This window comes from Epinephelus lanceolatus, chromosome 18, assembly GCF_041903045.1.
Source record: "Epinephelus lanceolatus isolate andai-2023 chromosome 18, ASM4190304v1, whole genome shotgun sequence".
Taxonomy (NCBI): domain Eukaryota; kingdom Metazoa; phylum Chordata; class Actinopteri; order Perciformes; family Serranidae; genus Epinephelus; species Epinephelus lanceolatus.
In genome coordinates, this window is record NC_135751.1 from 43,283,902 (window position 1) to 43,299,185 (window position 15,284).

The following is a 15,284-nucleotide window of genomic DNA, read 5'->3' on the forward strand; positions in this document are numbered from 1 at the left end:
CCTGTGCTGTCTCCAGTCTTTGTGCTAAGCTAAGTTAACCTGTCCTGTCTCCAGTCTTTGTGCTAAGCTAAGCTAACCTGTCCTGTCTCCAGTCTTTGTGCTAAGTTAAGCTAACCTGTCCTGTCTCCAGTCTTTGTGCTAAGTTAAGCTAACCTGTGCTGTCTCCAGTCTTTGTGCTAAGCTAAGTTAACCTGTCCTGTCTCCAGTCTTTGTGCTAAGCTAAGCTAACCTGTCCTGTCTCCAGTCTTTGTGCTAAGTTAAGCTAACCTGTCCTGTCTCCAGTCTTTGTGCTAAGTTAAGCTAACCTGTGCTGTCTCCAGTCTTTGTGCTAAGCTAAGTTAACCTGTCCTGTCTCCAGTCTTTGTGCTAAGCTAAGCTAACCTGTCCTGTCTCCAGTCTTTGTGCTAAGTTAAGCTAACCTGTCCTGTCTCCAGTCTTTGTGCTAAGCTAAGCTAACCTGTGCTGTCTCCAGTCTTTGTGCTAAGCTAAGCTAACCTGTCCTGTCTCTGTGTGTCAGTCAGGTGACGGCAGCATGAAAGCGTTGGAGGAAACAAAGAACTTCACCACCCAATCACTGGCCAGCGTCGCCTACCAGATCAGTACTCTGGCCAGTAGCGTGCTGAGTCTTCTCGATGCTCAGACCAATCAGCTGCGTCACATGGAGTCTTCCATCAACCTCATTGGTCAGGTGAGCTCTGCCCTGTGACCCTGCTGCCAACATGAGGTCATGATCCATCAGTCGGTATGAGAGTCCTTTTTATGTTTAATGGAGGAGGACACAGCCCACGTGTATTGTGGGAAATGTAGTGATCGTGGTGATCACTGCCTGTTGGTTGGATCGGTTAGAGTCAGGGTGAAGATGTCAAGGTGAGCCAATCAGAGGCAGAGTGAGGCGGGACATTCCTCCGCTCTCACACAAACACAAACTGGGGACAGTTTAAGCAAAGAGCATGGACACCAAGAGGCGAAGCTCAACAGAACGCCCCATAGCAACAGACTCGCCCATGGTTTCGTCCTACCGCCGCCATTTTGGACTGTCAGCAGACCGGCTTGCATACAAAAACACACAGACAAACTGAAGTATATCGCTATTAATTATGCTTACAATGCTACTCACCTCGTGATAGCTTGGTCACAGCTGCTTTTTCACGTTTTTGTAAAGCAAAATATAGACTTTAAAAAAAAAAACAAAACGAAGAAAAACGGCCGAGATGGCATCTCTACATATTACATCCACTTATGAGAAGATTAACTTAATTACTCCTTCAAAATCACCCCATAAGCCAATCTACCAAAAAAAAAAAAAAAAAAAAAAAAAAAAAAATATATATATATATATATATATATATATATATATATATATATTTTAACTAGAAACACATTAATGGCGACGTCACATAGTCAGGAATGAAGATTTATTTACAGTTTGTACAGTAAGGGGACAGTAATAATAATAATAATAATAATGATATATAGGCTATTTTAATATGATATATTTTAATGCTAAAGCAGTAATCAGTTCTGATATAAATGGTCCAAGAGGCCATATGTATACACATATATATATATATATATATATATATATATATATCTTCCCTCCAAAACTGGCATATTAAATTGACATTAAAACACTTTAAAACTTACACCTCAGGAGTTCTTACCTGTCGGGATCCTTCGGGAAACGGTGGAAGGCCAGGTGCGGGGTGTTCCGCTGATAGTTGTTGCAGTTAATTGCACTACACTGTTTTCTTTTACTTTTTTTCTCCTCTCTTGACATCTTGCATGTTGTCTGGGCGCAAGTCCAAAATGGCGGCAGCACCCCTTGTGGCTGTTGGCAAAAATTCAACGGAGCTTCGCCTCTTGGTATCCATGCTCTTTGGTTTAAGTTTTAGCAGCAACTCGCAGCCAATCAGAAGACAGAGTCCTGTGACATGTGACCTGTGTTACACAGAATGTCTTCCCACCTGAAACATGTAAACACATGAACACAGGAACACATGAACACATGAACACAGGAACACAGGACCACATGAACACAGGAACACATGAACACATGAACACAGGAACACAGGACCACATGAACACATGAACACAGGAACACAGGACCACATGAACACATGAACACAGGAACACATGAACACATGAACACAGGACCACATGAACACAGGAACACATGGACACATGAACACAGGAACACATGAACACAGGACCACATGAACACAGGAACACATGAACACAGGACCACATGAACACAGGAACACATGAACACAGGACCACATGAACACATGAACACAGGAACACAGGAACACATGAACAAATGAACTCGGGAACACATGAACACATGACCACAGGAACACATGAACATGTAAACATGAACACATGACCACAGGAACACAGGAACACATGAACATGTAAACATGAACAAATGACCACAGGAACACATGAACACAGGAACACATGAACACATGACCACATGAACATAGGAACACATGACCACATGAACGCAGGAACACATGAACACATGACCACATGAACACGGGAACACATGAACACAGGAATACATGAACACATGAACACAGGAGCACATGAACACATGAACATGAATCATGTTTCTGCATTTAAAATTTTTCAGATCAAAATGTTTTGTGTTTATTTTTGACTCTGCCCACGTCTGTCGCCGGTGTTTTCAGGTTGTCTGTCCGTCCATCCCATCATGAACATGATATCTGAAGAGCTTCTCTGAGTTACAGACACAGTTAGTTCTGTTTACAGAAGTGATTTTATTTCAGACGAGCAGAGAGGAACATCAGACTCCAAGCAGCACTTTACACCACCACATTAAAACAGAAGTGTGTTTCAAAGGTGGAGTTAAACTGTGTCATTGTCTACACTTTGATTTAAAGGGTAAATTAATATTTTTCAGTTTAAGAAAGTGTGTAAAGAAAGAAGAGTTGGAGTGTTGAAGCTCAAGTTACATGTGAAACATTATCACAGGTGATATTACAGCTGACAGGATGTGTTGGAAACATAAACAACACTCGTGTTTAAACGTTGACGCACAGCGTGTGTTTGTGTCGTCAGACGGTGGAGATGCACAAAGAGAAGGTTTCCCGCAGAGAGATTGGCGTCTTCACGGCGGTGAGACGAGTCCCACGTAGCCACAAGATCCTCCCTCCTCCTCAGCCTCCCGCAGGCACACAGCCCCGCCCACCGTACAGCCGCCGACCAATCAACTACCAGCAGCTGGATGGCCTGGGCCACGGCATGAAGGTACTTCACACACACGCGCGCGCACACACACACACACACACACACACACACACACATGAACACATCATCCAACAGGTGTGTCAGAGTTTCTGCTGTCTTGGCTCAGCAATTCAGAACCTCCACCGGAAAGCTGTGAATTGAAGGTTGACCTGGTGCACCTGGTAAACACAGATATGTGACGACGTGCATGAGGAGCTGAGGGTTAGAGACCCTCTGAGAATCGTCCTGATGTGTGATTCTGAGCTTCATAAATAAAACTGAGCTGAGTCAGGACGTCAGTCTGAAGGTTAAATACGATCACAGTCAGATGGAGTTCTGTGTTGAATCAGCAAGAGTTTAAACAGGAGACACTTTTACAGAAGAAGAAGAAGAAGAAGAAGCTGAAACCCAGAAGCAGAAGTCAAGTTTAGTTCTGAGTGAAGTCTCTGCTGCTTGATGCGAACAGGAAGTGTTGGCGGCTGCAGTGAACCACAGGAACAGAAGTGACACTGCAGTAAAAGTTCCTCTTTCAGACTTTGTCTTCCTTCACTTCCTCACTCCTTCACTCCTTCACTGCCTTGCTGTGACCTCGTTTTACTTTCTGAAGGGTTATTTCCTCCTGTGTTTTAACAGGATAAAGTGTTTTAAGAGGATAAAGCGTTTAACAGGATAAAGTGTTTAACAGGATGAAGTGTTTAACAGGATGAAGTGTTTAACAGGATAAAGTGTTTTAACAGGATAAAGTGTTTAACAGGATAAAGTGTTTAACAGGATGAAGTGTTTAACAGGATAAAGTGTTTAACAGGATGAAGTGTTTAACAGGATAAAGTGTTTTAAGAGGATAAAGCGTTTTAACAGGATAAAGTGTTTAACAGGATAAAGTGTTTTAACAGGATGAAGTGTTTAACAGGATAAAGTGTTTTAACAGGATAAAGTGTTTAACAGGATAAAGTGTTTTAACAGGATAAAGTGTTTAACAGGATAAAGCGTTTAACAGGATAAAGTGTTTTAACAGGATAAAGTGTTTAACAGGATAAAGCGTTTAACAGGATAAAGTGTTTAACAGGATAAAGTGTTTAACAGGATAAAGCGTTTAACAGGATAAAGTGTTTAACAGGATGAAGTGTTTAACAGGATAAAGTGTTTAACAGGATGAAGTGTTTAACAGGATAAAGTGTTTAACAGGATGAAGTGTTTAACAGGATGAAGTGTTTAACAGGATAAAGTGTTTAACAGGATGAAGTGTTTAACAGGATAAAGTGTTTTAACAGGATAAAGTGTTTAACAGGATAAAGCGTTTAACAGGATAAAGTGTTTAACAGGATGAAGTGTTTAACAGGATAAAGTGTTTAACAGGATGAAGTGTTTAACAGGATAAAGTGTTTAACAGGATGAAGTGTTTAACAGGATAAAGTGTTTTAAGAGGATAAAGCGTTTTAACAGGATAAAGTGTTTAACAGGATAAAGTGTTTTAACAGGATGAAGTGTTTAACAGGATAAAGTGTTTTAACAGGATAAAGTGTTTAACAGGATAAAGTGTTTAACAGGATAAAGTGTTTTAACAGGATGAAGTGTTTTAACAGGATAAAGTGTTTAACAGGATAAAGTGTTTAACAGGATAAAGTGTTTTAACAGGATAAAGTGTTTAACAGGATAAAGTGTTTAACAGGATAAAGTGTTTTAACAGGATGAAGTGTTTTAACAGGATAAAGTGTTTAACAGGATGAAGTGTTTTAACAGGATAAAGTGTTTTAACAGGATAAAGTGTTTTAACAGGATGAAGTGTTTTAACAGGATAAAGTGTTTAACAGGATGAAGTGTTTAACAGGATAAAGTGTTTTAACAGGATAAAGTGTTTAACAGGATAAAGTGTTTTAACAGGATGAAGTGTTTAACAGGATAAAGTGTTTTAACAGGATAAAGTGTTTTAACAGGATAAAGTGTTTAACAGGATAAAGTGTGTAACAGGATAAAGCGTTTAACAGGATACAGTGTTTAACAGGATAAAGCGTTTAACAGGATAAAGTGTTTTAACAGGATAAAGCGTTTAACAGGATAAAGCGTTTAACAGGATAAAGTGTTTTAACAGGATACAGTGTTTAACAGGATAAAGCGTTTAACAGGATAAAGTGTTTTAACAGGATAACGTGTTTTAACAGGATAAAGTGTTTAACAGGATAAAGCGTTTAACAGGATAAAGTGTTTAACAGGATAACGTGTTTTAACAGGATAAAGTGTTTAACAGGATAAAGTGTTTAACAGGATAAAGTGTTTAACAGGATAACGTGTTTTAACAGGATAAAGTGTTTAACAGGATAAAGTGTTTAACAGGATAAAGCGTTTAACAGGATAAAGCGTTTTAACAGGATAAAGTGTTTAACAGGATAAAGTGTTTAACAGGATAACGTGTTTTAACAGGATAAAGTGTTTAACAGGATAAAGTGTCTAACAGGATGAAGTGTTTAACAGGATAAAGTGTTTAACAGGATAAAGTGTTTTAACAGGATGAAGTGTTTAACAGGATAAAGTGTTTTAACAGGATGAAGTGTTTAACAGGATAAAGCGTTTAACAGGATACAGTGTTTAACAGGATAAAGCGTTTAACAGGATAAAGTGTTTAACAGGATAAAGTGTTTAACAGGATAAAGCGTTTAACAGGATAAAGTGTTTAACAGGATAAAGTGTGTAACAGGATAAAGCGTTTAACAGGATAAAGTGTGTAACAGGATAAAGCGTTTAACAGGATAAAGTGTTTAACAGGATAAAGTGTGTAACAGGATAAAGCGTTTAACAGGATAAAGTTTTTAACAGGATAAAGTGTTTAACAGGATAAAGCGTTTAACAGGATACAGTGTTTAACAGGATAAAGCGTTTAACAGGATAAAGTGTTTAACAGGATACAGTGTTTAACAGGATAAAGCGTTTAACAGGATAAAGTGTTTAACAGGATAAAGTGTTTAACAGGATAAAGTGTTTTAACAGGATAAAGTGTTTTAACAGGATAAAGTGTTTTAACAGGATACAGCGTTTAACAGGATAAAGCGTTTAACAAGATAAAGCGTTTAACAGGATAAAGTGTTTAACAGGATAAAGTGTTTTAACAGGATAAAGTGTTTTAACAGGATAAAGTGTTTTAACAGGATAAAGCGTTCAACAGTCTGATTGTATTTCTTGATCTTTGCTGAGCAACAGTTTGTGTGAGAGGAATTAAAGGCCTGTCTCAAGCTGAAGTTTTAAATTATATCTATAATAAATCAGAGCAGTTGATCAGAATCTGATCGCAGCTGCAGCTGAGTGACGACTTTAAACCTGCAGTTATCTGATGGAGGAAAACCGTGACATCACACTGTTACTACTGAAACTCTGCAGAGTGACAGAGAAGCTCTGACCTGTAACTGACCTGTAGCTCATGTTCCAGTGAAATGAGATGCAGTAATTATAAATATGTTTCCTGAGATCTGAGTTTAATCTGAAGCTTTTCTGTCTGAAAAAACTGTGGAACTGTCCTTTAATCTGTTTCATTTTACTGCTGCTGTGGCTGCTCATTCAGCGACACACAGTGCACACTTTAATGAACACACACACACGTACACACAGTAACACACAGACAGTGGGTCTTTGTTGAGCGTGGGAAAATGTTTAGAGAGTCTAATTAGAGCTGCTGAGGCCTGAGAGGCTCTATTGATGCTCACACACACACACACACTAACACACTCTCATGTCCCCCCCCCCCCGACTTAGGTCTCTGGGAAACAGTCAGATCGAACAGGAACCATCCGTAAACACGGCGCCTCCAACAGGTCCAGTCTGATTCTACTGAGTTTCTATTAACGACTACTTCCTGTTTCACATCACACACTTTAACTGACTCTGTGTGTGTGTGTGTGTGTGTGTGTGTCTGTCTCAGGTCCATCAAACCTCCAGAGCCAGTTCAGTGTCCAGTGGCGCCCCCTGTCAGCAGGTAATAATCCTCATCTGCCCATATGAATATATTTATACACTCACTTTATTATCACAAATAGCTATTCAGCCAATCAGGTGTCAGCAGCTCATTAACATTTAGTCATGTAGACATGGTGAAGACGAGCTGCTGAAGTTCAAACAGAGCATCAGAATGATGAAGAAAGGTGATTGAAGTGACTTTGAACGTGGCATGGTTGTTGGTGCCAGACGGGCTGGTCTGAGTATTTACTGGGATTTTCAGCACAACCATCTCTAGGGTTTACAGAGGATGGTCCCAAAAAGAGCAAATATCCAGTGAGCCAAAATGCCTTGTTGATGCCAGAGGTCAGAGGAGAATGGCCAGACTGGTTCAAGATGATAGAAAGGCAACAGGAAGTCAAATAAGCACTGGTTCCAACCAAGGTCGCAGTAACGCAGTAGAAGTTCAGTCCTTTCTGTAGCACAGACATTATTATTGATCATATTTAGTAACTTTTTAAATTTCATTTATGACCGTCTCTTTCAGCTCTTTTGGGAAACCTGTAGCTCCGCCCACCATCCCCATCACCTGCCCAGTCCCACCTGAGTGTGACATCATCACCACGCTGCTGGAAGACGCCCCGCCTCCTCCTCCTTTAGCCAATGAAATGCCAGCCCAGGATGATGAGGTCACCAACACCTTGGCCCCGCCCCCTCCCCCACCAGATTTGTCAGGAGATGTGGCGGTTCTGCCCCCTCCCCCCCCTCCTCCTCCTCCTCCTCCACCTCCTCCTCCTTCACAGACTCTGACCAATCACAGTGCTCCCCCGCTGGCTCCACCCCTCAGCCTTGAGACAGGTGAGAATAAAACAAAAACGTCATGATAACGTCTTCATCTTCACTGCCTAAAATACATGTAAATCTATCACTGGTCACACTGAGTGACATCACGATGACATCACATCTCTGTCGTCTCAGTGATGGAGGAGAGCAGCTTCCCACCTCCCTCTCCTCCTCCTCCTCCTCCTCCTCCTCCTCCTCCTCCCTCTGATGATGGCGGCTTCCCCCCACTGCCCATCAACGGCTCAGAACTGCTGGCTCCGCCCCCTCCACCTCCACCTAGCCAGGAAGTAGATGGTACCCGTCTGTCTGTCTGTGTGTGTGTCTGTGTGTGTGTGTGTGTGTGTCTGTCTGTCTGTCTGTTTGTCTGTCTGTGTGTGTGTCTCTGCAGTGTGATGTGTAATGTTTGCGTTTGAACACTGAAAGCAGGAAGTGATTCCACCAACCAAACCTCATTCAGAAATGTCAAAATTTAGCTCCGCCCCCTTTATTAACAGAACTTGACATGAACCGGACATGAAACATGAAACGTTCTTCACACAGTCTGGTGTCGGTGGTGAATTTGGCTCATTGTCAAACAAGTTCAAAAATTCAAGGCGTCCTTGAGAAGAAATGAAACATCAAAGTCAGGGTTAGGTTAGGTTAGGTGCACTGCACCAAACCCAACTCAGAAATATTGAAATTTAAGTTTGCCTCGCTGATTAAGAAAAATACATCAAATGAAATAAATCAATCAATCAATGGATATTAGGGTGTTTTCACATATAGTCCATTTTAAACAAACCCAACTGAGTCCTCTGACAGTGGACCAACATAAAAGGGACTCCATTTAACCCTAACAATATTCTACCTTCCACATCTGGAGACGTGCAGTATCTTCTGTGGACCAAACTATTCCTCATCTTGCGTCCTTGCAAGCGCTACTGGCTGACGTGGTTTCGTCTGTTTTTTCAAGCGTCCCAGGTCAGCAGCATGTGATCTAGAGGGCTGAATACAATGGCAACGAGCAAAGTGAACCTGGAGGTTCAGTGAACGGCACCCTGGAATTGAACTCCCGAGGTGGTCTGAGTTCGGTTCTCTTGGAGTGTTCACATATGCGCAAAAAATGCTGAGTCACTGCTCTGAGTCTGTTTAGAGGGCTGAAAAGGACGAAGTGTGAAAACAACCTAAGCCTTCCAAACCACACTTCCCAGTAAAGCAGTGCACGTGAATATGTTAAAATCCTTCATAGTCTTAATCAGTTTACGATTAACTTCAAGGTTCTTTTTGGAGGAATCCTGACATCAGTCACTGCATCTCCTCAGACTCTGATGAGGTCACACAACAAATTAAAGATCAAAAGATCTCCTTCCTTTTCATGCAGCTGTAGTGTGCTCCTGGTACAGAGATGCAGCAAACTGTTGTTTTCAGGGCAGGGTATTGTTTTCAAGTAAGAGAGGCTCAGATGTGGAGTTTCGCATTTGAGGGTTTACTTATAAGAAAATCAAAGAATTAGTTCATCATGACGATTTAAAGTGTCTGACAAACAGGGGGTATCAGTTCACACACCTACAGCTTCCTAAGACACATTAAAAGGTGCTTCCTGTCACTTAAGCTACTGTTTTCATGTCAGTCAGACAGACAGCTCCGAGAACAAGTGCTTCTCCTCACAAAACCAAATTTGGCCTGAGTCATGTCAGATCATTGAGCTGAAGTCACGTCAGAGTAATACGTTTATGTCAGGTCACGTTCACTGTACTTCTAAACGGAGACAACAAACGAGCTCAACAACATGTCCGAACAAAGGTGTGACACAGAATGTATTAAACTGGACCTTGAACTGATGACTGAACTCTGCACCAGTTGGAAACCACTGTTTTAGGACTCAACATCATCTTGTTGTTCAGATTCTTCCAGCGTTCCAGACTCTGCTCAGAAATCCTGTAATTTAAATGTTCCTCACTCACGAACATTAAAGCACCAAAGACAGTGAAAATCAGACTCTGTAGATTCACATGTTTGAGTTCATGTCACCAAACAAAACATGGTGAATTTAAGCCAGTGTTTTTCTTTCCGTTTCTTCTTCTGTGGTGTTTTTCTTCAGTTTCTTCTTCTGTGGTGTTTTTTCTTCAGAGACCCTCCTGTCCAGGAGGAGTCGCCGCCGTCGCTCACCACCTACCACTCGCTCCCTCTCTTTGAGGGTCCGCTCTGGCCCCGCCTCCCGCTACCGCTACACACGCTCTCTCTTCCTGCCTGCTGTCCAATCATGTAAGCCAACGGAGGATGCCGCTGTCATCCAGTAGAATCTCAGTAGAGTAGAAAAATGATGACACATAGAGATCCAGATGTGTTTATTTTGTCTATTGTTTGTTTAAAGAACCGAAATCAAACTAAATAAAGACTTTGAGTGTTGAGGCCTTGAAGATGTTTCAAGGATCCTTGAGGAAAGTTTAGAAGTCCTTGGGAAAGTTCTAAGAATCATTTTGGAGGCTGCAGTAAGAATCCAGGAGTTCTTGAAATTCTTGAGAAGTCCTTGAGGAGGAAAGGGGTTATTTGGGGAGGTTGGGAGAATGAGATTGGAGGAGTTCATTAGAGTGGTAGGGGTAATAGGAGGTCCTCAGGATGTTAGGAGTACTAGGAGTCCTTGTAGTAGTAGCACTAGGAGTTCTTGAGGATATTAGGGGCACTAGGGGTCCTTGTAGTAGTAGCACTAGGAGTTCTTGAGGATATTAGGGGCACTAGGAGTCCTTGTAGTAGTAGCACTAGGAGTTCTTGAGGATATTAGGGGCACTAGGGGTCCTTAAGAATATTAGGGGCACTAGGAGTTCTTGAGAATATTAGGGGCACTAGGAGTTCTTGAGAATATTAGGGGCACTAGGAGTCCTTAAGAATATTAGGGGCACTAGGGGTCCTTGAGGATATTAGGGGCACTAGGAGTTCTTGAGAATATTAGGGGCACTAGGGGTCCTTAAGAATATTAGGGGCACTAGGGGTCCTTGAGGATATTAGGGGCACTAGGAGTTCTTGAGGATATTAGGGGCACTAGGAGTTCTTGAGAATATTAGGGGTACTAGGAGTTCTTGAGGATATTAGGGGCACTAGGAGTTCTTGAGGATATTAGGGGCACTAGGAGTTCTTGAGAATATTAGGGGTACTAGGAGTTCTTGAGGATATTAGGGGCACTAGGAGTCCTTAAGAATATTAGGGGCACTAGGGGTCCTTAAGAATATTAGGGGCACTAGGAGTTCTTGAGGATATTAGGGGCACTAGGAGTTCCTTGAGAAAGCTGTAGAAACCCTTTAGGAGGTTTTTAAGAGCAACTGAGGAATTTCCAGGAGTGGAGTTCATGTGCAAATGGCCCTTGAGATGTCTCCAGTTCATTTGGGAAGGGCTACAAGCCTTGAGTAAGTTTCAGGAGTGAGTCATTGAGGAGTTCTAGTTGTCATTAAGAAAGTCTCAGGAGTCATTAAGAAATTTAGGGGGTCATTGAGAACTCCTTGAGTAATTTTAGAAAGTTCAAGGTTCCTGAAGAGGTTGCAGGTGTTTTGACAAGGTCATTGGATATTTCTAAGGTTACTTCAGGAGGTCACAGTGGGCTTTAAGGTTCAAAGGAACCTTGAGAAGGTTCCTGAAGACTTCAAGGAGGGAAGAGGGTCCTTGGGAAGGTTCCAGGCAATGAGGAAGTTCTAGATGTCTTTGATCCCCCCAAAAGGACCCCAGAACCTCTGGGTCAGTGTCAAATTTCTAGACAGACTAACAGTTGCAGCAGTGTGGAAAATAGTGATCTGGGTATTAAAGGGAAACGTTGCCAGTTTTCAACCAGCTCTGTGTCATCGCAGTGTGGTCGAGGACAAATGCAGTCAAATGCCTGGAGCTCCCCGCTCATTCGCAGAAGAGTGTCTGGTTGTGGCACAGGAGGAACCAAACGCCATCTGCTCACCGAACTGGTTGAAAATCAGAGAAGTTTCTCTGTAACGGCTGAAACAACTAAAATTCAGCCGGCAACTGTTTGTAAAAACACATAAACATTCGTCATGCTAGAGGGGGCGTGGCTTCATCTAAAGTGTGTTGGAAACACAACAGAGACGAGGATCCACAGATAGTCTGTGACGACAGATGATCACTCCTTCTGGGTGGTGTCAGTACTGACTGATTCTCTCTGTCTGTCTGTCTGTCTGTCTGTCAGTGATGATCCCCCCTCCTCCCCCTTACCCTCCCCCCAATGCTCCTCCTCCCTCCTCATCCTCTTCCTCCTTCACCCTGCTCCCTCGCTCCTCCTCTTCCTCGCCTCGACTCTGCTTACCTGCTCGTCTTGAACACCTGGGTAAGAAAACACACATACTACAGTTGGTCAGTGTCCTGTCACTGACAGTAGCAGCACTCGTCTTAGACGTACTGTTAACTCTAATTATTGTACGAATGGTTAACGTGTTTCTACATATTGTCATGACCATCTCATGTTGTTACACTCGTACAGTCGTAGTACTACACACCAGAGTACACACACAGTTCCTGAACACAGAAACCATCAGCTCCAATCAGCTTTGCTGCATTCTGTCAAAGTTCGACCTTCTCAAACCTGATTGGCTAATCACAGCTGTCACTCATTAAACCTGTGTGCTCCCAGATCTAGAGCTCCCAGCCATGCCCCCTCCTCTCCTATTGGACGACGAGGTTGGTTTTGATGACCTGATGCCACCCCTCCCTCCACCTGTGGACTACGACACCAACGCCCCCTCCCAGTACCTGGAGAAAGGTACTACCACTGCTGCTATATCACAGATGTAGATACAGATATAAACATATACAGATATCACAGGTATAGATACAGATATTACAGTGATATAAACATACAGATATCACAGATATAGATACAGATATTACAGTGATATAAACATATACAGATATCACAGATATAGATACAGATATTACAGTTATATAAACATATACAGATATCACAGATATAGATACAGATATTACAGTGATATAAACATACAGATATCACAGGTATAGATACAGATATTACAGTGATATAAACATACAGATATCACAGATATAGATACAGATATTACAGTTATATAAACATATACAGATATCACAGGTATAGATACAGATATTACAGTGATATAAACATACAGATGTCACAGGTATAGATACAGATATTACAGTGATATAAACATATACAGATATCACAGATATAGATACAGATATTACAGTTATATAAACATATACAGATATCACAGATATAGATACAGATATTACAGTTATATAAACATATACAGATATCACAGATATAGATACAGATATTACAGTTATATAAACATACAGATATCACAGGTATACATACAGATATTACAGTTATATAAACATATACAGATATCACAGATATAGATACAGATATTACAGTTATATAAACATATACAGATATCACAGGTATAGATACAGATATTACAGTGATATAAACATATACAGATATCACAGGTATAGATACAGATATTACAGTGATATAAACATATACAGATATCACAGATATAGATACAGATATTACAGTGATATAAACATATACAGATATCACAGGTATAGATACAGATATTACAGTGATATAAACATATACAGATATCACAGATATAGATACAGATATTACAGTTATATAAACATATACAGATATCACAGGTATAGATACAGATATTACAGTGATATAAACATACAGATATCACAGGTATAGATACAGATATTACAGTGATATAAACATATAAAGATATCACAGGTATAGATACAGATATTACAGTGATATAAACATATACAGATATCACAGGTATAGATACAGATATTACAGTGATATAAACATATACAGATATCACAGGTATAGATACAGATTTTACAGTGATATAAACATATACAGATATCACAGGTATAGATACAGATATAAACATATACAGATATCACAGGTATAGATACAGATATTACAGTTATATAAACATATACAGATATCACAGGTATAGATACAGATATTACAGTGATATAAACATATACAGATATCACAGGTATAGATACAGATATTACAGTGATATAAACATATACAGATATCACAGGTATAGATACAGATATTACAGTGATATAAACATACAGATATCACAGATATAGATACAGATATTACAGTTATATAAACATATACAGATATCACAGATATAGATACAGATATTACAGTTATATAAACATACAGATATCACAGATATAGATACAGATATTACAGTTATATAAACATACAGATATCACAGATATAGATACAGATATTACAGTTATATAAACATATACAGATATCACAGGTATAGATACAGATATTACAGTTATATAAACATACAGATATCACAGATATAGATACAGATATTACAGTGATATAAACATATACAGATATCACAGGTATAGATACAGATATTACAGTGATATAAACATATACAGATATCACAGGTATAGATACAGATATTACAGTTATATAAACATATACAGATATCACAGGTATAGATACAGATATTACAGTGATATAAACATATACAGATATCACAGGTATAGATACAGATATTACAGTGATATAAACATATACAGATATCACAGGTATAGATACAGATATTACAGTGATATAAACATACAGATATCACAGATATAGATACAGATATTACAGTTATATAAACATATACAGATATCACAGATATAGATACAGATATTACAGTTATATAAACATACAGATATCACAGATATAGATACAGATATTACAGTTATATAAACATACAGATATCACAGATATAGATACAGATATTACAGTTATATAAACATATACAGATATCACAGGTATAGATACAGATATTACAGTTATATAAACATACAGATATCACAGATATAGATACAGATATTACAGTTATATAAACATATACAGATATCACAGGTATAGATACAGATATTACAGTTATATAAACATACAGATATCACAGATATAGATACAGATATTACAGTTATATAAACATATACAGATATCACAGGTATAGATACAGATATTACAGTGATATAAACATATACAGATATCACAGGTATAGATACAGATATTACAGTTATATAAACATACAGATATCACAGATATAGATACAGATATTACAGTGATATAAACATATACAGATATCACAGGTATAGATACAGATATTACAGTGATATAAACATATACAGATATCACAGGTATAGATACAGATATTACAGTTATATAAACATATACAGATATCACAGGTATAGATACAGATATTACAGTG

The 15,284-nt window shown here is 39.6% G+C and overlaps 1 protein-coding gene across 3 annotated transcripts in view; it reads left to right on the plus strand.

The window, feature by feature from the left end:
- The window catches only part of abi3a (ABI family, member 3a), a 50,874-nt gene that overhangs the window by 33,589 nt on the left and 2,001 nt on the right, over positions 1-15,284 (plus strand). For 2 of the 3 annotated variants that reach the window (XM_078161721.1, XM_078161722.1), the window contains 9 exons: positions 518-688; positions 3,082-3,270; positions 6,991-7,049; positions 7,157-7,210; positions 7,718-8,028; positions 8,149-8,307; positions 10,123-10,257; positions 12,176-12,313; positions 12,617-12,745. In XM_078161721.1, the coding sequence (XP_078017847.1) occupies positions 518-688; positions 3,082-3,270; positions 6,991-7,049; positions 7,157-7,210; positions 7,718-8,028; positions 8,149-8,307; positions 10,123-10,257; positions 12,176-12,313; positions 12,617-12,745 (1,345 nt within the window). The remainder of the gene's footprint in view (positions 1-517; positions 689-3,081; positions 3,271-6,990; positions 7,050-7,156; positions 7,211-7,717; positions 8,029-8,148; positions 8,308-10,122; positions 10,258-12,175; positions 12,314-12,616; positions 12,746-15,284) is intronic. The other variant, XM_078161723.1, reaches the window with a different exon arrangement.